Raw genomic sequence first — 26,152 nt, forward strand, 5'->3', positions numbered from 1 at the left:
AATGGTCCGTTATCGATCTTCCTTGATGATTTCACGAATTTTTTCAACATTTTCATGTGTTCGGGCCGTGGAAGGACGACCAGAACGAGGTTTGTCATCAATTGACATTTCACCATTTTTGAAACAGGAAAACCACTCTAACACTTGAGTTTTCCCCATAGCATCGTCCTTGTACGCCGTTTTTAACATTTCCAGAGTTTCTGTTCCACTTTTCCCGAGCAAAAAGCAGAATTTCACCGCCGCACGCCGTTCACGAAAATCAGCCATTGCAAAAACGACGATCACACAAAACAGTTGTCACTATAAACTCTGCCGAAACTAGTCCTTACCTTCTGAAGCAACAGTAGTTGGCTTATCGACTCAGGAATGTTAGCTCTATGCGCTCATAGCGGCAAAACGCGGTACTACAAAAGCTCTGCCCACAAAAAAATTAGTTCGGTTTCTTTTGGGTACCCCATCGTACAGCAATGCATTTCAGCATGATGATAAAATTAGGTTCTGTAGAGGTGTATATTTATTATGAAGTTGTTTATTTTCATGACACTGCATTTACATTTAGACTACATTCATTGGTACAAATGTTCTAATTGTGCCCCTTCAGCTTCTGTATACTTTAATGCTTTATGTATCAGTGAATTGATGTCCCTTCTAAGAATGTAGTATCATCCTTTCTTTATTCTGCAGCACTGAAAAGTCTGCAAAGCAGTTAATTTTTTGAACTGGTTGTTTTCTCCTTACACAAATATTTTCATGTGACCCCTGATTATTAATTCAAAGGACTGAAGTCTGGAGATCTCAGTGGTCAGGTAATTGGACTACTTCTACCAATCCATCACATGGAAATGTGTCTTTGTATCAATGGAAGGCTCTTCCCTTCTGCTGGTTTTGTCTTATACTGCTGGATAGCATGTGCTTCAGCTCTGAACATTTGCTGGTATCAAATACAAAAATATGGAATATAGACTATAGTGTGCTCTAGAAAATTATTATCATTCAGAATTTATATTTCATAATAAATTTTTCTGTACTGTTGGTGAAGTATGTATTTGAATTCCTTTTTGTCAATATTTTTCAGTTACTAGAATTATATTAACAGAGTTTCTTAGGAGAGGAAGACACTTGTCATAAGATTGGTTACCAACTGTGTTGGTCTTTTGACAGTATAGGCTTTTTTGTTAGACTTCAGGTATATCATTTTGTTGCTGCCATATTTCTTCTTTTTAGCCTGATGAGTCATCTTACATTCTTTGTATATTTCATTTAGATGTAATATTATATGTCTAAAACATCATTAAGTGTACATCATACATTACAGAAGAGAAGTCCTGTGTATTCAACAGAATCTCTGGTATGGTGATTTGAATGTATTTTAACCTGTTTTTTTCCAGTTTATTATTTTTTTCTGTGTTGTGGAAGGTAATAAGAAATAAATAAAGTGTATTTGAATTATCTGATTTTTAAAATTGAAATCTATACAGTTCTATTGTCTTTTTTTTAAGTAGAGTTTACATATTTGTCGCTCTTGTGTATTCGTATCTATTTCTATGTCTTTACATAAGAAACCCACAGTTGTGAGACAGTAAAATATGGTGGTGAGTCCTGTGGGACTTGGAACCAAAAATGGCTGTGCTGGCGAGGACCAGCAGCAATTTACCCTACCTGATCCAAGCTGAGAATGAATTAGTTGATTTGTATGTATAACTGACTTTGCAACAGGAACTGTTCTTAGTTACTCAAGTTTGATCTTTAAAGCCTTTATAAATTTCAGATTAATATATGTGAAATATTTTCTTGTACTTAAGTACCACTGTGCAAATATTACATGGTACTACATTACTGGCTCGTGCATTTTGTAGATCATCAAATACTTTCAGTAGTTTTGTATCATATTTTTAACTTTTTTCTTTAACTACAGGACATTCTACCAAAATAAACAATGTTTTATATGTACAGAGCACTTTTGTTTCACTTCAGGGCTGTGGTGTTGGAGTAACAGTCATACTAAAAATAAATCACATCTTCAAGACCATGTTAGAATGTTAAAGAGATGTTATTTTACAGCTAGAGATGGGGGAAGGCATGGTGTAATGCATTGGTCTGATACTGCAAGCACTGTGGCTCAAAAACAGGTCATGTTTCTGCAGAAGTCAGGTCACCAGAAAAGGACTTCAGTTGTCAGAGGTGACATGGAACCAGATAGCAGTGAAAGTGACATACATCCATTGAGTCAAGCTGCTTATTGGTACAGGCATTCTGGCTCAGTTCAAGGAGGTAGTAACAAGTTCCACCTGTGAATGGATCAACATGAGATATTTAACACAGCTTGGGAGTGGAGTAACACAGTGGACAATATACAGGACCAGAGGAATTTCCTTATTCCCTTCCAAGTGCTGCAGTGGATCGCGAACAGTGTTGTTCATAACACTACTAATTGCTCGAGTAGGATAACTGGTGGATGGTTGCTGCTTGTAACCAGCCCAAACTAATTTCTCTTCTCTTTTAATAATTTTGGTGTTGCTATTATACTTTGTGTTTTTATTACCTTTTTGAAGAGAGTGCTGCAGGTGTTTCACTCCTTATACTCACATTGAATCTTTAATATGAGAATCCCAAGGTTGAAAATGTGGAAGAAAAAAGATTTGACATGGATAATTTGAATATCTACAGCACCCTCCGTACAATGTGACCAAGTATGGCAAGGCATCTGCAAAGCTTTGGAAGCTAACATTGCATAAAAGGGATCTTTTTCAATATATGATTGAAATCTTCAGCAGATATTTAACGAAGTTATAACATGTATTCTATTACACACTGACCTTACTGTTGTCTCTCACCACTGGTTAATAGTACTGAATTCTGTACAATTTTTTTATTTGGTAAGATGAACTTTTACACAAAGTCACATCAAGAACAAAGGCATTAGTAGCGAGTTTTATGTTAATGCTTTTATTCAGTAGCTGTGATTAGTGGTTTCTAATAATAAATCTTATGTTGTCTGATAAAGTATTACTATATGGAATGGCACTCTATGTTCAAGCTCATGAAATAACTATCACAGGTTTTTAATTACCCATAACTCACAAGCAGCACAACTTCTGTGATTTAAATTCTTAGAGGAAGGGAAGTAAATGTACAAAGCTTTGAAATTATTGTGTAAATTGAGGAAAATGGAATTTAGATATGTTTTCTTCTGTTGGCCTTTAGTGCTGCTAGTTGGCTGCAAGATATCAGCTATTTAAGAAACAACTAGTAGCATCAGGTTCGAAGAGATGATTTCACAAGGAGTAAGATCCAGTTCATCTTGCTGAATTTCCTGTTCCATAGATTATAACTGTAAACAAGATTTGTAGCCCAATACCCTGAAATGTTTACAGATGGAAACATTTGAAATTATAGATATTGTACTAATGGAAGTTGTGTTGTCTCTGCTAGTCCAGAAACATGTTTAACATGTAAGAAGTGTTTTCATTCTACTCATTCTAACACCTAAATATTTTTATTTTACTTGGCCTTATAGTCAACACCTTTCATGCCCAGATTATGTTAAAGTGTTGCTTTCCCAGTAATAGATCAACAAATTTTTAATCAATATAGCTTCCATCACAAAACACAAATTAATCCTCTGAAATTAGGTAATGGCTGTTCCTGTGAAATAACCATGACAGAAAGCCTGCATATATTATATGTGAATTGTTATTTAGATGTAAACACTTGCCTGCAGGTGGATATACACCTCAGAGGCCACATCCATGTGAGCAGAGTTCATGCTATCCAGCAACAGGAAACCTGCTGATTGGTCGAGAACCTCGCCTGTCTGCTTCCTCGACCTGTGGTTTATATGCACAGGTTAGTGCAGCTTAGAGATCAAGTGATTTATAATGGCACAGTATTTATATGTGATTAATTCATTACTCACCGGAGCCATTTTGAAGAGTAATAATGGCTGTAGTGTGAAATAGACCCCTAACTTTTTTTCTTTTCAGAAGTGTGAGAATGATGGAGCCTTGCTTTCAACATATGGTGTTAAGCACAGAGGTAGCTTCTTAGTCCTCATGAAATGGAATTGAAATTTTAAAATATTTATGATTCAACATTGATCAATTAATTTTATATCGGAGCATGAAGAAATATTATATTTCTTATATTTATGTCCTATGTATCATTTAATTGCAGTTCTTATTTTATGGTGGGAAGTCGTTAACCTCCTCTCAAGCTCCAGGCTGCAGGATTCCTCTTGTCTGCTGTATGTGAATGCTTATTCACTATATTCTTTATCTGGGAAAACTTGGTATAACATTCAATTCATAATCTTTTGTCTTCTCCAACTGCATCCATTATGGAAGAGTTATTTGATGCAGGAGTTCAGGTTCCAGTTATGAAGGTCTTTGGCTGCCTTGATCCTAGATTTTGCACCCTGTGAGAATGTATCCCAGTTTTTTTTTTTTTAATATAGTGTACAGTTGTTCATTCCTTTTAAATTTGGTTCAAAGATCATGCTGAGTTCATTCAGGATGGTGATGTGGTTGCTTTCCCATGAATCGAGGCCAACCCTCAAGCAAAAATATTGGTGGTCCTCCTCATTTACTATGATCAAGTTGATGGAGGACTCCTTATTCAAAGCATGACCGTGATAGTGGTTCATCAATCATTGAGTATAACTATGGCATGCAAACTACAGCTCTGGGTGATCGCCATCCCTTTGTGATGAACTTTCTTATACCCCACCCAAGCCTTTTCCTTCACCTGGCTTTCATTGTTTTCCTCTGCTTCTGTGCCTTGTCCTGGTATGTTTGTCTGTAACATTTGTAATTTTTTCATCCCAGTGACATAGAGGGATGGGTTCTCTATTCTAATCCTTTCTAGAAGCTCTTCAGTGCTGATATCCATTGGAATACCTCTGATGATTCCCCTTTTAACTTTCACTCTTCCAGAATGAACGTTTCTAATTTGTTTTCCTTAATCTCTATACAATCTACAAGACTGTTTGCCATGTTGCGCAAGCCGAAGAGCACTGTCCAGCATCATCTGAAGTCCTGGAAAATTTTGTGATGGTCAGTACCTAGCTTTTCCAACAGCGTCCCAATGTCCACCACACTAAGGTTGCTCTTAGGGTCAGAACCAGCAGGGCAGATTAACACTTTGAAAGATTCAGTGCTAGATTCATCATATTTGTAAACTGGCTGTTGGTTTTGATTTTGTTCTGAGATTGTTTTGCTTGGGATTTTCCTATTCTTGTCCTCTAGGTACCCCTTGTTCTGCATGGGGGGACCCTCTGCTCTTTCCAAGCCAATCCCATCTTCTTCCATTTTCTCAAAATCCTTGCTCTCTTCCAGCTTGTCTTATTTGATGGGTAGCATCTTTGCCTTCTTTTAAAGTTTTCCTTTGTGTGACTTTTGGCTTATTCTCTTCTGTATAACCATCCCTCCATTGATGGCTGTTAGCAGGTATTGCCAAGCGTTTTTGGCTACTTGATGTAACTAGGGCCACCTTGGTTGTGATGATCCTCACCTCTCACAGCTGCTACCTCCATCGCTGTGGCTACCTCCAATTCTCTTCTTGTTATCACTGTGGCCACCTTCTGCAAGCTCATTGTGGAATGAGCAGGTTGACTTGGGAAGGCAGGAAGTGAAATTTGGGCGCCAGTAAGCATGCTTGAATCACTTACAAGTGGAAGGATAACCTGGCAGGTGGGTATTGAATCCATTCAGCTTTCTCAGGAAGAGATGGACTCTGTCTTAGGGCATATCAGGCCTCACTCTGGCAGGCCGGGAAGAAGATGGTGTTCACTAATATCACGAACACTTCAGCTACACCACTCCATTTAAGTATTTCTTTATTGAGCTTATAATCTTGACAATGTTTAGCAATTCGTGGATGTTGAGACACCGTTTCGCTTCCATATCCCTCTGAATCTCAGAGACAACTCCTTTGGGGAATGGGCTCTCTGAAGTAACAAACCCTCTGAGTCCAAACTCCCAAAAGGAAGCTCTCCCTGAAACTTGCCCTATTGGCCCAGTTCAGATTCTGGAAGTTCTTCAGATATTTGCATCTGCCAATAAAAATTGCTCTAGTTCTTAATTACTTAACTGCCCCTTTGGAAGCTTGATGATAAATTTGATAAATTCCTCTCAGCGTAGGCGTTTGGATCCCCTATCGCTTGAGTGATAGGTAGCAATAACTGTCAAAGCTTCCTCTTCTCAAAGGAGTTCTGTTCTAGTTTGACAGCATTATTCAGGAAGTGTTGTGAATGCTACATCCTGTCCGTCCATCAAGGATGAACCCTTGTCGCTTCTGAAAGTACTGTAGTGAATGTCACATCCTGTCCACTTCTTATCACAAAATTGGGACTAAGTGCTACATTTCTTAAATATAACTTTTACTTAAACTTTCATAATTAAGTTAATTTATAATACCTTAACTCTAATAAATGGTTACATCTGAATGCTGTTATGTGTCTGATTTATTGGTTTTCTACCAATTTTCCCTGCTTTTTTCCGTTCTTGATATTCTCTGAAACTGAATTTCCACTCACCGCTTTTGAAGGGTTCACTACATTCCTTGATAGTGTTGTCTTCTTCCTCCTAGTTTACCTCTTCCTCCAAAATGAGGTTAGAATTCACTTTGGCACTGGATTTGCTCCCTACTTGGGTCAACCTCTCATGTTAGGTTAGTGTATAATTGGAATAGGTTGTGTGACTCCCTATCTAGGTCTAGAGGCCTTGATTGGGAGTCTTGGTGATTTTATATTGAATTAGCAGAATTAAATTACTAACAGCACAGGTCTTGCCACACTCTCCACATGGAAAAACTGTCCTTTTATGAACGCTGCCTATAAGTGATGTTTGCCCCATCAGTCTGTGACTGGGTATTTGATATATTCTTTCCTGCCTTCTGTGTCTGAATCCTGGTTCTCCATCCACAACTCCAGATGTGTGAATTAAATTAGGCAGAATGTGGGAATGGGATGTGTTTGATTACTCTTGTATCTGTTATGTTTGGAGGGTTCTTGAACTGAATTACAGTGCTTCTATATGGTTTGACTCAGTTCCTCTAAGTGGTAGCAGTCTGTTTCTACCTAACTGACAGTTTTCAGCTTTGATCTCGCTAAGCTATTTATCATCAAGAAATGTACAGGCTGCTCATTTTTGTTGTGATACTACTATTGTTTGTTCATGAAGATGATGATGGTGGCAATGGCGGTGACTCCACATGCAAATACTTTCATAATTAATGGAATTAAAGAACGTTCCACAGAATTCTTTACAAAAGGTCAAATGTAGCCCATGTGTATACTAGTTGGATAGGCTGGCTATGGGTAGTAGTAATAAAGTTAAACCTTTTATTTCTTTGTAGGAGCGGTATTGTATTGTATCACATTTAGAAGACCATAAGAAGTGTTTCTGGTGTGATTCTCGGCCACAGAATGCAAATAATCCACGACTCAGCCACCGTATAGAAAATATTGTATACCGTTTTGCCCCAGGGTGAGTAGATGTGTAAGAAATACTTGTGTTATAGTGTACTGAAATATACATTTTCAGCGAAGAGCATGGTATTATTTAAATGTCATCAGTAATGGTAATATTTTGGCTAAAGCTTCTGGTTTACCTTTGGCCATTTAGTATTATGTTTGTACTGGAATGGTACTGAAAAATCTGTGTTTGCATTAACAGAGTTTATAATTTGTGGAATTCCACTTGAACGTTTTATTATTATTCAGATGTGTTTAAACTCACAAGATTGTTGTGGAAGTATAGAATTCCCATAAGTAATTATATTTTATGTTGGTCATTCTTATGATATTATTATCATTTCCATCAAATCTGCAGTAAATGTAATACCTTTTGTCATGTCAGTCACATGGTTGCATGTAAATGCATTTCTATTTCTATCATTTTTTGTAAGCCAACTTAAAAGAAAATTAAGTTTATCATCTTTTAGTTTCTGAAGTCTGTCATTGGAGTGCACAGAATGACAGTGTTGCTTATTATTATGAACAAATGTGAGATTTTCATGTGTCACCAAAGTATATTTGGTCAAATTAAACAAATATAAATCAGTACTAGGATGTGAAAGAGGAAGGTGAGACTTACTTTGATATGACATAATTTTTGTTACTAGTATTTCTTTTTTGAAAACATTTTGTTTTTAAATCATGCATAAACAAAGGAAGTTCATGTCAGAATTCTACAATTTTGTAATTTTATAAGCAAACATGTTGATAATAAAGTAGTAAATATCCAATACTGTGATAGAATTTAAAGGTTTTTATACAGGATGATTTTTTGAAATGAGAACTCAGTATTAGGAATGTTTAATAACATCATGTATTACAGGGCCATGTCTATTTTAACGAAATCTGTATATGCATTATGGTGATTCTCTTTAAATGGGAACTTTGTTTAGAGTAAGGTGTTCACAGTACATCTTGTTACAAAAAGTTATGAAAGTGTTCACCAGCATGTTGCATATATGTGGTAGAGTCATTAAGTTCATGGAATGTGGTTTTATTGCATCATAATACAAGGTATTCACATACACTTACACAGATTCTCATCGGCCCTCAAAATAGGTGCTGTTGGTGACTATGCAAGTCTGCCAACGTCAATATAGCTGCTGAAAACATTGCTGAAACATATTGGCAGGAAATTCCTGTACAGTGTCTCTTGTGGCAATGACCACCACCTCAGATGACTGAAATCTACGACCACGTAGCTTTGCTTTCAAGCATTGAAAGAGAAAGAAATCACATGGTGCGAGATCAGGAGAGTATGGAGGGTATGGCAAAACGGTGACCTGTTGCCTTGTCATTTCCTCTTGGACAAGAACAGAGCGATGTGCAAGGGCGTTGTCACGTAGCAACAGCCAATTCTTCCTATGCCAAATGTTTTGCCAAGGGATTTGCCTAGTTTTTGGCAGAACTTGATGTTTGCCCTTTGTTCAAACTGCCACATTTTCGATTTCCACCACTTGCATTTAACTGCATTTCACAAGATAGATCATAGTTCTACTTACATTGTTTGCACACAACTGCCTCTTGCTGTGACGAGAGATGAACCGACAGGGCATCATATCATGCCTCAACCTATCCACTGTAATGCACTGCAATGATGCTTTGTGGCCATTCCACGAACTTATTGACTGTGGTAGTATAATTGAGCATGATGAAGTGGGTTTATAGACACCGTCCCTAGCATTTGGGTGAAATNGAATTTACTTGCTTTGTATTTCTCTTTTTCCTAGCTTCTTTTGGTTTAGCTATTTTAAGGGCCATTTGTATGTAAAAAAAGTAAAAGTAAGTAAAGCTATCCCTGTACCAGGCTGTGAAAGTCCATAGGGTTGTGAGACATTGAGGGTCTCACATTATCTAGACAATCAGCTCAAAGATGGCGGCGGTAAGGTTGTCAGCCTTATGCGCCAGCTGCTCTTTACTCCCCAGGAAAATTATTTAATTAATTCCTGGTACTTATTTATGTTAGAGGCCATAGTGCGGCTGGAAGGATTAGGTCAATTGAAAAAATCCAATGACCACATCGGGACTTAAACCCGTGACCTTCCGAGTTGTAACAGAGCCCCTCAACCAACTACACTACATTTGTGCGTAATAAAACAGATTTTTAATGACTTCTGTTAAAAATTATGATTTACAGAACTCGACAGCGATCTTGGTGGCAGTCTCAGAATGGAGTAGAAAATGTTACCATTCAGTTAGATCTAGAGGCTGAGTTTCATTTCACACATTTGATAATCACCTTCAAAACATTCAGACCTGCTGCTATGTTAATAGAAAGATCTTATGATTTTGGGTTAACGTGGCAGGTAAGCAATATTGACATCATTTTAAATATTCTTTTATCAGATGATGAAATTATTTTTAGATTAATAAAATTTGATACATACATGACTTTCAGAGGCTTAAGTTGAATACACTTGGTATTTTTGAACACATTTAAACATCCATATTTTTATATTACAGGTGTACAGGTATTTTGCTTACAATTGTGATGAATCTTTCCCAAATGTACCAAAGCATAACCCCAGAACATTAACAGATGTTGTCTGTGAGTCAAGGTACTCAAATGTGGCACCGTCAACTGATGGTGAGGTAAGTATACTTTATATGGTTTGCCTTTAAAATGAATGAGAAGATGAGTACATGTGACAGGATTACATGGTGTCATCATTAAAGCATAAGAATTCTTTGTTACATTGTTACATAATGATATTATGTAACGTGTAAGAGCAGGGAATGCTAGACTAAAAGCAATGGCTAATGCCAACCTCTTTGTCATCAGGGCATGAACAGTGTTAACACAGATGTCTACCAGTATAATCTTATCTTTGGCAGTTCAGTACAGTTCATATCATCATACCCTATTTCCTGGAGATTCATTATGATGTTTTATCTTTTCATCCCTGTTCTCTAAGTGGACATTTTCCAAAATTATGTACATATTATCAGGTGTATGTGTGTGACTATATTTGGGGTTTGGGTTGGTCATCAGATTTGTTGGACACTATAACACACAACTCATGACTACACTATACTGTCACACACAAACAAGTGTTCTCAGTTACAGTCTTCATTGCACTTCTTGATAGCTGCTTCCGATGGTGTAGTGTCCTTGGCTTCCATATCCAGCAGCTCCTGTTTTTGCTGGCTGACACCTTTCTGCTGCAGCTTTTGAGGTGAACTAAGTGGCTTTCAATTGTCAAACTAACTCACAACACATAATTGACTCCTTATATAGCCTTGGCATGGACTGTATAGAAAATACTTCTCCAAACCGTTCTTCAATTTTTGCATTACATACCTATTGATGCAGACTGTGTAAAGAACACCACTTCCCAGTTACTCCATTGTTGCATGTTAGGAAGCTGTTACCTAGCAATGGGCATGTTTGCAGAGCTGTTCCTTAGCAATGACTGTTTGCTAGTTTCAGAATTCTGGCTTTCAGGAGACATGTCACAATATTTTACTTGATTTCTTGAGTGCTTTAGCTGAATTCTCTGTCTGTCATATGTTCTTTATTTAATTGCTGTTCAAAACTAGGTGAAGAATGAAGTTCCTTGTTTTTTATAATTTTATGCATTTCCTGCTTTATCTCATTTAGTTTTGTAGACTATCATTAGCACTTTATTTCAGCTCTTTTAGTTAATGTTATTCCTATAGGATATGGAAGTGTTCCACAGCCATGACAACAACAAGTAAAATAACTGTTTTCTATGTAGGATAAAATATTTTTGATTAGGCCCATATGTGTACATTCATGGATGTGTTGAGACACAGACATGTGCAAGTATGTATGTGTGTATGAATCAGCAATGCATATGAAGAATTATATGAGATATGATAACATAAAACTCATTAACCTTAGACAAAGATTTCAGCCAGAGGAACTTGTTCCATTTATGCTAAAATGCTCTGAAATATGCTTGTTATTCAGGCAGACACAACTGTATGGAGGGTTTGACAGTTTGTATTTTCTGTAATTTCCAAAGCGCACGCACATATATCTGTGAGAGAGAGAGGGGGGGAGACCTCCTGTACTCCCACAGAACCTAACATATATTTTGAGATTTCTTCTGCCACTGCCTTGAGTGAACCTGCCCTGTACATACTGCTAACATTCCAAGTACCAAATCTCGTATCCATTTTCTTTCGCCTAGGTCATTTATCCACAGAATACACCAGGTCCAAGGTTTCTGGAACATTTTTGTAACCCCAAACCTGGAGGACCACCCCTTGACAGCTGTCCACGACTGCTTATTCAGTATATTTGCAGCTTTCCTCCATACCTGGTGGAGGGCTTCTCATCCTTCCACAAACTGAGGATGCGCCATGCCATAGTGACAAGAGACCCACCAAAGTCCAGAACCTTTTGTCTTCACGTCTTCTGTCTAAAAACACAGAAATTAGAATATACAAAACCATAATTTTGCCTATGGTTCTGTATGGGTGTCAAACTTGGTCTCTGACATTAAGGGAGGAACATAGACTGAAGGTGTTTGAGAACAGGATGTTGAGGAGAATATTTGGACTGAAGAGAGATGAAGTAACAGGAAGTTGGAGAAGACTGCATAATGAGGAGCTTCATGACTTGCACTCTTCTCCAAGTATAATTAGAATGATCAAGTCAAGGAGGATGAGATGGGCAGGGCATGCAGCATGAATGGGGGAGAAGAGGAATGTATAAAGGGTATTGGCGGGAAAGCCAGCTGGAAAGAGACCACTGGGAAGACCAATGGGCAGACAATATTAAAATGGATCTTAGAGAGATAGGGTCAGATGGTATGGATTGGATCAATCTGGCTCAGGATAGGGACCAGTTGAGGGCTCTTGTGAACATGGTAATGAACCTTTGGGTTCCATAAAATGCTGGGAAGCTCTTGAGTAGCTGCACAATTGGCAAGTTCTCAAGAAGGGCTCAGCTACATGATTGAGTGAGTAAGACTGATGTTTTTCTCAATTTGTGTGTCATGTTCATATTCTGCAGAACTGGTTTTAATCCTAATGGAAGTAACATTCCTATCAACACATTAATTTGAAATGTGTTGATATGGATGTTATTTCCATTAGGATTAAAACCAGTTCTGCAGAATATGTAGCATGATAATAATTCCACCAGAGTGCAGCAAAATATATAGATTATAAATTGGCGCAGGTTGTCACTGTTCATGAAAAGAAAGATCTATTGCTGCATGCCTTCTTAGCTTTTGTTAGGAACCAGTGAAAATGAATATTATTTTGTTAATCTCCTTGTAATTAGAACACAGTGTAAATTAAATTTTTTGAAATTCAAGATTTCTTTTAATAACTCTGTCTTATACGAGCTTTATATATGCTCTGTTGTGTGTGTTTCTATAGTGATCTTTGTTTTCAATGCAGATTATCTTCCGAGTATTGCCACCCAACCTTCCGATTGATGACCCATATTCACAGGAAGTACAGAATCTGTTGAAGATGACAAATCTTCGTATTAATTTCACTAAATTGCATACTTTGGGTGATGATTTGCTGGACAACAGAGAAGAAATTCAGGTGAGAATTTGGTGAATCAAAGTAGAAGGTTTAACTTTTGCAGAAGTGTTTCACTGCTTACTGTGTTTCATCATTCAGCATTAAATAGAAATGGTCAAAGTATGCTGTCAATACAGATTCTTTATTTAAGAAAGAATCCGTCAAGCCCACAAAAGGTTTTATCCTATAAGACCATTTTCAGGTGGTCCTACAAGACCAAACCATGTTATGGAGTTTCTTTGATGATATGGTATGATAATTATAGATTTACACAAACAGGTTTGAACCTTATGAAACAGAAACACAACATTTAATTCTCACATATATGTAATTGAAATGAAAGTAAAATAATTCAGCGTTTCAGTGTCTTTTTGTACTTACATGTGGAGATTAAATAAAATTATTAATGAATATTAAAAATTTAATTTTTGACCAGGCTGAGTTAAAAAGTGTTTGAATATTTCTGTTGTCTCAACCATGAGTTCAGTTGGTCTTTAAAATCTGAATGTTCTTTAGTTTTCTTGATATTCTGTATCTTGTTCTTATTGACATCATTTCTGTGGCTAGTAGAATGTTGAAATGATAAAAAGTAATAATCTTAAAATAAACCCTCATTTGAATATTGTGTAAAGTTTTATTATGTTATGATGTTCAGTCCATATAGTGCCTTGGAACCTATATGAACAAACTGTATAACATTTGCGCACCATATGAACTAAACGTGCAAATGAAGTAGAACTGGATTCTTAAAATGAAGCTGGATGTACGAAGGTATACAGCAGATATAGAACTTGGAATGAATGAAGTATGATGTATCTTCTAATTTAACATATATGACATTGTGACAATGTAATGTTCATCAGTCAGCTGATATTCAACAAGTGTAGTACATCTCATGTTTGCATAGGAAATATTTAACAAACATTGATGCTTTGAACTGGGGATTACTGTAGTAGAAACTAAGATGCTGTAGAAAGAAGTGTGTTCATAAATACAACAGTGTTTCTTCTCAATGCTAAGTTAGAGTGAAATGTTTTTGTGTCATTTCTTTTGGAATCTCCTGCCCTTAATGAGACTGACTGAAGAGCTTGTAATCTACATCCTCACATAAAATCTGATTATCAGTTGTATTTTCACTCTTTTTGCACTTGCAGTACCCAAGTTCAAACTTGAATTCACAAGGGGATGGATGATATCTTGAAAAATTCTAATACACAATGTTTTGAATTTGAAACCACTTCTATTAGGCCATCTGGACCTTGTTTAATGTTTCTATGCTTACAAAGACAGAAGTATATCAAGTTTCTAAAACAAACTTATTTTCCATTAAACTTTAGAAAATGTAAGTATTAGATGAAGTGACAGGAGGTTGGAGAAAATTGCATAATGAGGACCTTCATAACGTGTACTCTTCTCCAAGTGTAATTAAAATGATAAAGTCAAGGAGGATGAGGTGGGCAGGGCATGTAGCACGAATGGGGGAGAAGAGGGATGCATATAGGAGGGAAAGCCAGAAGGAAAGAGACCACTGGGAAGGCCGAGGCACAGGTGAGTGAGCAATATTAAAATGGGTCTTAGAGAGATAGGATGGCATGGTATGGATTGATTCTATCTGGCTCAGGATAGGGACAAGTGGAGGGCTCTTGTGAACATGGTAATGGACCTTCATGTTCCATAAAATGCTGGAAATTCTTGAACAGCTGCAGAATTTATGGCTCTTCAAGAAGGGCTCAGCTCCATGAGTAAGTAAGTAAGAGTATTTTATGAAGAATCCCAGATTGGAAGTGATGGATTTTGATTTTTAATTGTGTTTCAGGAGAAATACTATTATGCAATCAATGACATGATTGTGCGGGGGTCATGTTCATGCTATGGACATGCTTCTCGTTGCTTGCCGCTTCCTGATGTTGAGCCACGAACAGACATGGTTCATGGACGTTGTGAGTGCACGCACAATACAAAGGGTCTTAATTGTGAACATTGTGAGGATTTTTACAATGACCTGCCATGGAAACCAGCAATTGGCAAGCAGACAAATGCATGCAAAAGTAAGAGCAATGTTACTAGATGCATTCAAACAGATAAAAAATTTTTGTGGAGAAATGTTATGGAATGAGACTTTGGAATAATTAAGGTTTATACAGGAGAATAATGGTGAAAATGACCTTAAGGTAATTACTTGTGAGTGTATGTAATTAATTGAGCGGACTTAAAGTGATATTAGTAGGATTCTTTTGTGATGGTTATGAACCTGCAGAAATTTGCAATGATAGGGAGAAAGTAAGTAATATGATTAAATGAAAATATTATTATGCAGTGAGAGAGAAAGAAGTAATGATATTTGTGTAACTCTCTAAATTTGTTTCTAACTTTGACATCTGTAGACGTATTACATTTAACCCTCTCTCAGATATCAGAAGAACCAGATCTGTTATTAATATTTCTTTCTGTATGCACCTAAAATTTATATTCTCCATACCAATGTTTCCAAAACTTCTTTTGCTGCATAATCTTTTTGGTTCTGGAGAAACTTAATGAATCTCCAGACCAGTACAACACATATATGAAAAATTAAATCTGATGGAACATGTGTTCAACTAACATCAAGAAAAAATCTAATAAAAGAAATTAAAGCAGAGCATATTGTGACTAAATTATTTGATTTGAAGTGAAATTTGTTATGACTTCTTTGGGTTCAAAAACATAATTTCAGTAATTTTTGGGGGCTCTATTTTGAACCATTATTCACTTACTTATATTGCACTGTACATGGTGATTCTAAATGCTGTGGCCAAACTTAGGAGACTGTTGGGGAAATAATTTTGAGCAGAAAATGTAAATGAATTATTGTTCCATATGTAATTCTTGTCAGGTTATGTTTCATCACTTTTTAACAAAATGAAATATTTCTCCATTTATATATACTGTACGTTGGTCATGATTAATGTCTTTATTTATTACTTTCAATTAAAATGAATGAAAAGCAAAGATTGCACGGTCATTAGCTCTTTTCAGTTTGAATTCTGCATTATGTTTAATTCTATTTGGAATAAGGAAGAATTGCCTGACCAGTGGAAGGAGTCTATTATTGTACCTATTTACAAGATGTGTGATGAAACCAACTGTAGTAATTATTGTGGGATATCACTCTTATCAACTTCATACAAAATTGATCAAATATCCTTCTCTCGAGGTTAAGTCCATATATAGATGAAATAATTTGGGATCATCAGTGTGGGTTTTGACATAACAGTTCAACTACTAATCAGATTTTTGCATTTGTCAAATACTGGAATAAAAAAGGGAGTACAGTGAGACAGTACCTCAGCTATTCGTAGACTTCAATAAAGTCTGTGATTCAGTTAGGAAGGATGAATTGTACAGTATTCTCATAGAGTGTAAGGTACCCATGAAACTAGTTAGGCTGACTAAAATGTGTTTAAATGAACTGTATAGTAAAGCCCAAATAGGTAAACATTTGTCTGTTAAGTTTCCTTTCAAAAATGGTCTAAAACAAGGAGATGCTTTATTGCCATTGCCTTTGAACTTTGCTATAGCATTAGGAAGGTCTAAGAAAACCAGGTGGGACTGAAATTAAATGGGACACATCAGCTGCTGGTCTGTGCTGATATTGTGAATATATTGGGAGATAATATATATACCATAAAGAAAACACAGAAGCTCTGATTGATTTTAGTAAGGAGTTTTGTCTAGAAGTAAACAGAGAAAACTGTTTCATCACAAGAATGCAGAGCAAAATCATAACATAAAGATAGCTAACAGGTGATTTGAAAATGTGCCACAGTTCAAATATTTTGGAGTGAAGGTAAAAAATCAAAATTTGATTCATGAGAAAATTAAGAGGAGACCGAATCTGGATAATGCTTGCTACCATTTAATCCAGAACCGTTTGTCTTCTCATCTTGTGTAAGAAAATGTAAAAGTCAGAATATACAAAACTATAATTTTGCCTATGGTTCTGTATGGGTGTGGTGAAACTTGGTCTCTGACATTAAGGGAGGAACATAGACTGAATGTTTTTCAGAACAGAATGTCAAGAGTATTTTGAGTGAAGAGGGGTGAAGTGACAGGAGGCTGGAGAAAACTGCATAATGAGGAGTTTCATAACTTGTTCTCTTCGCCAAGTATAATTAGAATGATCAAGTCAAGGAGGATAAGATGAAGAGAGCATGTAGTGTGAATGGGGAGAAGAGGAATGCATGTAAGATATTGGTGGGAAAGCAAGAAGGAAAGAGACCACTAGGAAGACCAAGATGTAGGTGGGTGGATAAAATGGAAGTGGATCTTAGAGAGATAGGATGGGGTGGTATGGATTGGATTGATCTGGCTTGGGATAGGGACCAGTGGAGAGTGTGTGTTACATCATTTTACTTTGGCTAAATCATATTTTAATCCAAATCAGATGGCACTGGAAAGTTGTATACACTGCTGCAGGTCTTGAAACCAGAATTCAAATAATTTGGTTCAGGTCGACAGATGAAAATGAATAATGCCATGAACTTGTAACATCCATGTTCCTATATTCGTCATTTTTCCTCATCTCAAACTACATCATTTTTTCAACTTAAAATATTCGATAAAAGTAAATATTAGGTTAAGTTAGTGATTGAAATTATAGTACATGTATGTATTTTGTGCTGGAGGTATGTAAATACAGCATAAAATACTTGAACATATTAGAATTATATTTAATGAGATTATTGTTAGTGATTAGTATTGGATTGCAGATAAATATGATTTTGGGTGGGAGTGGACTGGATTTATCCAGCAGAGGACAGAGACCAGTGTCAGGCTCTTATGAACACAGTAATACACCTTCAGGTTCCATAAAATTCTTTGAATTTCTTGAGAGGCTGAGCAGATGTTGGATGCTCAAGAAGGTCTCAACTCTTTCAAGTTAATTAATTGCTGTTTCCTATCACTTTCTGTGGTTGTGATTTGGCTTGTTTGATAGAGACAATTGAAATGCTTTTGATTTTGCAGAGGATGAATCTGAATTGATTTTAGAGAAGGTGATGCATGCTCCATTCAGTCATTTGGCACAGGATGATCCTGTTACTCACTTATTTGGTTGATTAATTGGTTAATAAGCTGGTTGGCTGTATATTTGCTTATGTCGTCCTGTGGTCTCATACACAGGATTACATTTGTTGCTTGTTTTCTGTAATGTGACATAATGCATTCATGTCTCTTTCAGGATGCAACTGTAACAACCATGCTACAAGTTGCCACTTTGATGCTGCTGTGTATGAGCTGACAGGGCAAGTAAGTGGTGGTGTTTGTGATGGCTGTCTCCACAACACAATGGGCAGGAATTGTGAACAGTGCAAACCATTCTTCTACCAAGATCCTGACAGAGAAATAACAGACCCAGAAGTTTGTTTATGTAAGTTGTGCCATTAATATTTGTAACCGAATATGCTGGATTACCTAAATTATGAAAAAGAGATATAATTTGAGAGCATATAATTTTTTGCACTTGCTATCAAGAAGTTTCATTAGACTTCATTCATTATTAGGAAATACATTGTGTTGCTGGACCACATGAGGGAGATTTTATTTTACTTATGCTAGATTTATTTGTATGTGTAGTGTAGTAACTGTGCTTTTTTAAAAATTTGAAATAATGACCTCGAATTTTGTTACTCATACACACCTAAATTCATGTCTATTTGTAAGTACACGTGCATATGTATATGTATATTTCCTTAAATGTATTTGCTATGGAAAAATATTTTAAATCAGATGATACAACTTAGTGAGGTAGACTGTCATGAGAACAGTGATATAGTTAGATGTAAATATTTTGCTAAATTTGTGTGTTCAGTATGATTTGGGTAAATAGTACCACAGATTCCTCCTACTTTCTATGGATATGTTTCAGCCTGTGACTGTGATCCCCGTGGTTCACTGGATGATGGAACATGTGACTCACGCACAGATGTGATAAATGGTCTGGAATCAGGTCGTTGTCACTGTAAAGCAAATGTTGATGGCCGTCGTTGTGATAGGTGCAAGAATGGATTCTGGAACTTTGATGGGCAGAATCCTGAAGGTTGTGAATGTATGTATCAACTCAACTTATAATTATGAACTATAAAACAAAGTTATAGGAACAGAAATTTTACATATGTGCTTTGAGAGAGATCTATATAAATTGCCTTTATTCTGGCAGATGAAATATACTGAAATAACCCAGTTGTAGTCTTGTGTAATAAAGAGTGTTGTAATACCAGTGCAATGATGATGTTTTTGATGTGATATAATTTGTTTATATATAAGCGAATTTGCTTTGCATTTTGTAATATTTGAAGCACTGCACTCCATGCAGAAATGCTTGTGACTTTTTTGACAAGGCCAATGCTTATCCTGCTGGATTACAATCTGGAAGCTGTGTTGGTAGTGACTGATATATAAGCATCATTTCATTTTTTTTGTCATTTTGTGTTTTCTGACTTTATCCCCCCCCCCCCNGAAATTTTGTCAGAAATGCTACTTAAAATAACTGTGCTGATCATCATATTCCCAAAGTAAAATTCACCATTTTGCCAGTACATTTATGGTCAGGATAAGAAGCAGAACTTCTAACACTGCCACATGATGTGACTGCTTATATGTTTATCCTTTCCTCTTGTATGTTTTATGTGTATAGATCTTAGATTGGGGCTTATGGCAGTCTGTAAGTAATTTTTTAAATGTTGAGACATATCCTGAAATGAATTGAAATTTTATAGACTATGAAAATCATTCACCAAACAAATGCTTACAACACCAAGGAAAGTTATGGTAATCTGTGAACATTTGCAGCTTGCACATGCAACACACTGGGCACAATTGGCAACCAGGGTTGCAATGTATACACAGGGGAGTGCACATGTAAGCGTTATGTGACTGGACGCGATTGTAACCAGTGCTTGCCAGAACACTGGGGTCTATCAGATGATCGTGATGGCTGTAAAGCATGTGACTGTGATCCTGGTGGTTCCTTCGATAATAACTGTGATGTCATCACAGGGCAATGCAGGTAAATCTCCAAAAGCTCTTAATTAATTTGGTTTTGAAATTGGGTGAGAAAAGTGTAAAAAGCACTTGCTGAAATGAGGGTTCAAGTTTCACTGATTTTGGGTTTGTTTATAATCTATTTAGAAATTCTGTCATTTGCATGTGTTTATGTGCATGCATGTGTGTGCATGCACATACAAACAAGCAAGCAGGCAAAGAAAGGTATATGCACACATGCAAACTATCTGCATTGATGTGGGATACTTGTGTATAAAGTAATTTTTTTTCATTTTGAATTTTCTGTTTAACATTCATTCTTCAACTGTGATATAAATCACCTCCATGGGTATACACAGAATTCAGATTGCAGTAAACATGATTTATAGGTGTCGCCCGCATGTGACCGGCAGAATGTGTGATCAACCAGAACAGAGTTACTTCACTGGATTGTTGGATTACCTGGTGTATGAGGCTGAACTTGCAAATTGTAGTGAGGTAAGAACTTCTGAACATCTCTGAGGAGTTTACAGATATTCTATATATTGAGGTTACTGGATGTTTAACACAATGCCTCACTTAGTTCTTGAATTGTCAGAGAATAATATGCCAGAACTGATAACTTTGGTGTATATTTTAAGCCACTGTATTGGCGTCTGTAAGGGTCACTTCTTTAATATGTTCAAAATAAATTCTGTTCTCATGATCAGTAGAACTATCATTACACATTATATTCCAGAATAATGATGCTCCAGCATGGGATCTAAATAGAAAATAAGGGACCTACAAAAAAAAAACAGCTTTAACTGACAAAATGGGAGACACTTTCATGTATTACAATGATAACATTCATATTAGTCAAGAATTTTGTGATGTTTGTTTTACATATTTTTAGCACTATGATTCCAGGGCCTCCATATTCATCAGATTTATTTTAGATGTGTTAGTCTGAATATGGTGCAAACTGCATAAATATATCTTACATACTTTGTATTTCTTTCTAAATTTGAAGATAAATGTATAGTGTGCATAAGGTGTGATTCTGAAATCACATAATTAAAAATATTTTAATTTTTTAATCCCTGAGAAGAAGGACATATAGTTTAGTTCTACAGTAGGTAGTGGGACTCTTCCTGTATAATAGAACTGAATCCAGTCCACTGATCTATAGTTCAATAAGATGTATTACTTGCACCTTAAACTTCTAAAAGGCAGTCTTTTTTGGGAAGCTTTCTGTAAGGTAGTGCTTCTTGTCTTCAACCCTTGATGTAGTTGCATTAACACTAGATGAGTATAATACTTGTATACAACGTTCCTTGTTATGGTAGCCTCTGCCCTCTCTTTCATATTTTGTGTCTCTAAGGTAAAAATTTCCCTTTAATGCAGCATTACTTATAAAAGTTGTATGCAATAGGATGTGTGTCCTGTAGCTTCCCCTGCTTCCTCCTTAAACACTCTGTCATGTGGTATTCCCTGCTTTCTCTGAGTACTTCCCTGCTTTCTCTGAGTACTTTGATATCTCCTGCCAATTCTTGTTCCACTGACTGCTTAACACTCATCATTGTCTGTCATCCAGGGCTGGTACAATAGGCCAAACAGTGGCTGATGTATCAAGTGGACTCTGTCTTAATCCACCTCAAGAAAATGAAAAAAGTGTATGAAATTACTTATTTAATCCATGGCTCTATAGTTCTGTAAGAACCTTGGCCTCCTTTATGGCAAATGCCCATTCTTCTCTTATCTGGTATCCATTGTTGGATTTCTTGATATATGTTAGCCCTGCTTGCAACCCCAAACATGAAAGACCAGGGGATACCTTTTTTCTCTTTGACCTGTATGACATGGATGACAGTAGCTGGAGTTTACACTCTTCATATCATAGCTCTCCAAGTTGATCATGGCTCACCTTTGGATGTTGGCAGGCATTATGATGGGTGTCATGCAACCATTCCATAATGTCCATCATGTAAACACTTAAAGGTTTTGGCTATGGTTGCTATTCAGGTCCCTTGGGACCTAGACATGACAGAAGGAGTTGGTCACCAGGACATCCACTGTCAGTGCCTCTTGGACAGGAATGGTATTGTCTTGTGTTAGTGATTAGACATGGAGTTTGGATTGATAATTGGATTTATTGAATGTTTATAGCTCATAACTACAGATAACTATAACAGTCTCACTGATTTACACACTCTCTAGATCACTATTACTACAGCACATATGATGTTCTCTGTTTGTTCACTAGTCATTGCTAGGCAGTGGCTGCTAACAATGCAACTAAAGACTAAGTCGATCAGTTGGGTGAATTGCTGCTGGCTCTTGCCAGCACAGTCATTCTTGGTTCCGAGTCCCATAGTACTCATGCCCATATTGAAGTCCATGAGACAATTGCTGCTGGGTCCTTGCTATAACCTTGGCACAAACTGAACAGAAAACACTGATTCCAAAAGTTTGTCTGTTGTTGTGTGTTTATTCGTTGCTGCTGAAATAAGTTTAACGTGCTGTTGCCTAGTAATGACTGTCTCTTCTTGTTCCACTATCCTGGCTTTCAGCTGTCATGTCACCAGGACATCAACCACTGTTGATGCCTCTTGGTTACGGATTGTATAGATCTCTGGCCACTTGGTAAAGTATTCAATGAAAATCTGTAGGTATCAGTTCCTTGTCTTGCTCTGTTTAAAGGGTCTTGCCATTTCCATGGTGAGCCTCCTGTTTGGTGACCTAACATTGTGTTGGTGCATCAGGCCTTGGCTTTGGGTTTGGGAATCTCAGCTTGATGTGCAGATATCACATCGTTGGTAAAAATTCTCATTGTCATTTGTTGCATGAAGCCACTAGTACTATATTGTAACCATATCTTGAGTTCTCTTGAAAGCCAGGAATTCTCCTGAAGATCCTCCATGAAGCTCTCCCAGTACTTCCTTTGCCTTGTTCCAGGGAAGAATTATTTGGACTGTCTGCCAAATCCCAGTGATGTTCTAGCACGCCAAATCTCATTACTCAGGAGCTCCACTGGGCCCTGTAACTCTTGTAGATGGGATTGTAATAAGTGATATTCAGCCATTCAGGATGCTGTCCAGCCTGCACTTCCTGTGGAACTGGTTTCAAATTGTCATGTGGCTGCTCTGTCCTCAAGATGGCATGGTCCTAGCTGTCTGTGGATAGCAACAGTAATTCATCTTGAAGCTGCTTTAATTTTTTCGGGTTTCTGGCAGTGAGTTCATACCTTTGGGCAGAGTCTTCTAGAGAGTTCATCTTTATTGGCATGCTTATGCCCTTGGTGATGCTTGGTTGTAAAATTATATTTTTGGAAGTGGATCTAACAGGCTCTCTGTCCTTCAAGGTTCTTAGAAGTAAGGAGCCAAGTCAGAGCAGAATGGTTGGTATGAGGATGGAAGTCTTGTCTATAGCAGTATTTGTGGAAGTTTGTAAATCTGTTCACAATAAACATTAAATCCTGTCAGATCAAGCAGTTTCTCTCAGCCTTCTATAGTGTCCTGCTGTAGTAAGCCACTGTACCCTCATGGTTCTTCTGTACTTACTACAGCACACCTCTAATTTCAGTGTTGCTTGCATCCATATTTATGAAAAACTTCTCATGCAGCCATGTGTATCCCAGGATTGTTGCCTACAAGATGATTCCTTCAGGGATGGGAAGACAGCTTCTGCTAATGAAGAAAGCCTGTTTCTCTTCTTGTGACATCCATAAATCCAAGTATTAACCTCCTCTAGTAGGTACAGAGGCCGAAAGACTGCTCATTTCATGTATATCTGTTTGGAGTGGCCACTCTGGTACAGCCTTCAGCTTCTCTGGATCTGTAGTCTTTCTGGTGATACAATATAGGCCAAGTACTGCACCTTCCTCTCGAACAATTGACACTTCTTGGACCTTCAGTTTTAGGTGGGTGTCTCAAAAGCTTCTGAAACACCTGCAGGTTAGAGAGATTCATGTGGAATGTCTGGCCAATAATGATGACATCATCCAAGTAAACCAGACAGGCTTCATATGTAAGGCCCTGGAGGACAGATTCTATCAGCTGTTTGAATGTTGCTGGACAATTGCAGAGGTCAGCAGATATCAATTTGAACCGCTATGGCCCCTGATCAGTAGAGAATGCTGTGTTCTTGTGATTGGGGTATAGGGCAGCCTGCCAATAGTGACTATTCAAGTCCAGGATTGAGCCCCAGTCATTGTACCCAGGGTGTTTTCTATACTTGGTAGCAGGAAGAGAACTTTTTGGCAATGTCATACAGACTTTGATAATCCACACAAAAGCAAAAGTCTTAAGCAAAGATTAAGGAATATCTAATTCCTCAATTTCAGCTTGTCCTTTCATGTCTGAGAATCTTGTCCATTTCAGCCTGCTTTGCTAATAGGAGTCTGGCAGATGGCTGATGGGATGGACCAAACAGGCTGTGATAAAATATAGGTGTATCCACATCTGTCACCTTGTGTTGTAAAAATGTTCTGGAATCTGATGATTACCACCTCCAGCTTCTGGACTTTTCCAGGTTTGGCCTGGCACCGTCCCCCTCCCCCCAGCATTTGCTCACAGAGCTTTCAATCCCTGGAGTTTGGGTTCTAAATTATCAGCTGTCATTGCCCATGTAACTGGTTCTCAGTTGGCAAGGGTGCCTTCAGCCAGCTCCTGGGCTTGGTTGGTCAAATTCATGATCTTGACAGGTACTTCGCATGGAGCTTGAACTGGCATTCAGGCATGTGCAGTTCTCAGTGGAAGTCTTCAGACTTAATTTTATTATGGTGTTTGCTGTATCCAGGCAATCTTTTAGCCTTGTAGTCACTACTATTTGACTTTAAGTTGGCGTGACGAAGCTGGACTGTGTAAGGAGGAATTAGGTTGCCTGGATAAAGCTGGCGACTTTCTTTTCCCATAGTTCACATGCACTTTCATCTGAAAATAAAGCAATGGGCCCTTGGAAAGGTCTATTCTTTCTCACTATTTCATTTCCCACCTTTGATGATAGACAAGTGTGATGTTTATAAGGGCACATCTTTGTCAACTACTTCCCATTTACTTAGATCAGGTTCCTTTCTTTACCCCCTCTCCTCTGATCGCACAGCCACTTCCTTGTAACTTGCCTATGTAACTAAGCGCGTGTCTGAACCTACACACTTCAGCCCAGGAAATGGAGGCAACATGTGCTTGTGATACATCAGTATCTCCCCACAACACTGCACTGTGTCACAACCGAGAAGACCACAATGTTAACAATGTTGGATAGTGTTTTTTTTTCAGTACTTGTTTGTAGAAACTTGTCCAATCATGAATGTGTTTTTGTATTATAATTTGCTGAAATGAATAAAGTATTCTGATTATGACATTTCATTTTGATAATTCTTTTAGTTGCACAAACATACTTTTAAAAGCAAATACTTCTTCTTAATAGAACTGCCAAGTTGTAATTCGTGAGCCATTCCGTGATGGTAGAGAAAACACATGGACTGGTACGGGATTCATGAGAACATTTGAAGACTCAACTTTGGAATTCATCATAGATAACATCAAGACCAGCATGGAGTATGATATTGTAATAAGATATGAACCTCAAGTAAGTAATATTATGGTTAGGCAGAGCTTATTATGCATTGGATGTCTATTCCACGTTTGCCATCTAGCATTTTGTTGTAAGTCTTGTTCAGAAAATAACAGGGTAAATGCATGGATAACAGGTATTATTCAAAACTTCTAGTTACAATAATGATCTGACATGTATTACCCTGCCAAGCATTTTGTACCAGAAACACAGCAAAGTAAAAACAAACACATGCCTTCCAATTAAGGCAGCAGGTTTAACAAACTGAGCTTCTGTCCTGGTATGCTTCCCTTCCCACCCCAAGAAAAACTTCATTATTGTTTTCCATTGTCAGGAAACCACTGGTTGTGGTCATGCTATATATATTAAATATTTATAACCATTTAAAGCTTTCAGTGTATTTATATCAAAGTCCACACTATTGTACTCTAAGAGTAGCAAGCAGTTAAGAGAGGCGTAAGTATGTTTTAGTCAGAAGCCACAAGGTTGCCTGAAATTCCATCAGATTTATGAAACAATAATGGTAATTCAATGATTCAGAATATCACAAGATTC

At 37.2% G+C, this 26,152-nt stretch overlaps 1 protein-coding gene across 2 annotated transcripts in view; it reads left to right on the plus strand.

The window, feature by feature from the left end:
* LOC111868186 (laminin subunit beta-1) overlaps positions 1-26,152 on the plus strand; it is a 113,362-nt gene that overhangs the window by 38,464 nt on the left and 48,746 nt on the right. The window contains exons 4-15 of one of the 2 annotated variants that reach the window (XM_023858624.2): positions 2,062-2,271; positions 3,722-3,846; positions 7,354-7,484; positions 9,651-9,819; positions 9,977-10,105; positions 12,890-13,042; positions 14,838-15,069; positions 18,240-18,428; positions 18,927-19,106; positions 19,850-20,066; positions 20,431-20,539; positions 25,451-25,612. In XM_023858624.2, the coding sequence (XP_023714392.1) occupies positions 2,062-2,271; positions 3,722-3,846; positions 7,354-7,484; positions 9,651-9,819; positions 9,977-10,105; positions 12,890-13,042; positions 14,838-15,069; positions 18,240-18,428; positions 18,927-19,106; positions 19,850-20,066; positions 20,431-20,539; positions 25,451-25,612 (2,006 nt within the window). The remainder of the gene's footprint in view (positions 1-2,061; positions 2,272-3,721; positions 3,847-7,353; positions 7,485-9,650; positions 9,820-9,976; positions 10,106-12,889; positions 13,043-14,837; positions 15,070-18,239; positions 18,429-18,926; positions 19,107-19,849; positions 20,067-20,430; positions 20,540-25,450; positions 25,613-26,152) is intronic. The other variant, XM_023858631.2, reaches the window with a different exon arrangement.

Source organism: Cryptotermes secundus, unplaced genomic scaffold, assembly GCF_002891405.2.
Source record: "Cryptotermes secundus unplaced genomic scaffold, Csec_1.0 scaffold166, whole genome shotgun sequence".
Classification (NCBI taxonomy): domain Eukaryota; kingdom Metazoa; phylum Arthropoda; class Insecta; order Blattodea; family Kalotermitidae; genus Cryptotermes; species Cryptotermes secundus.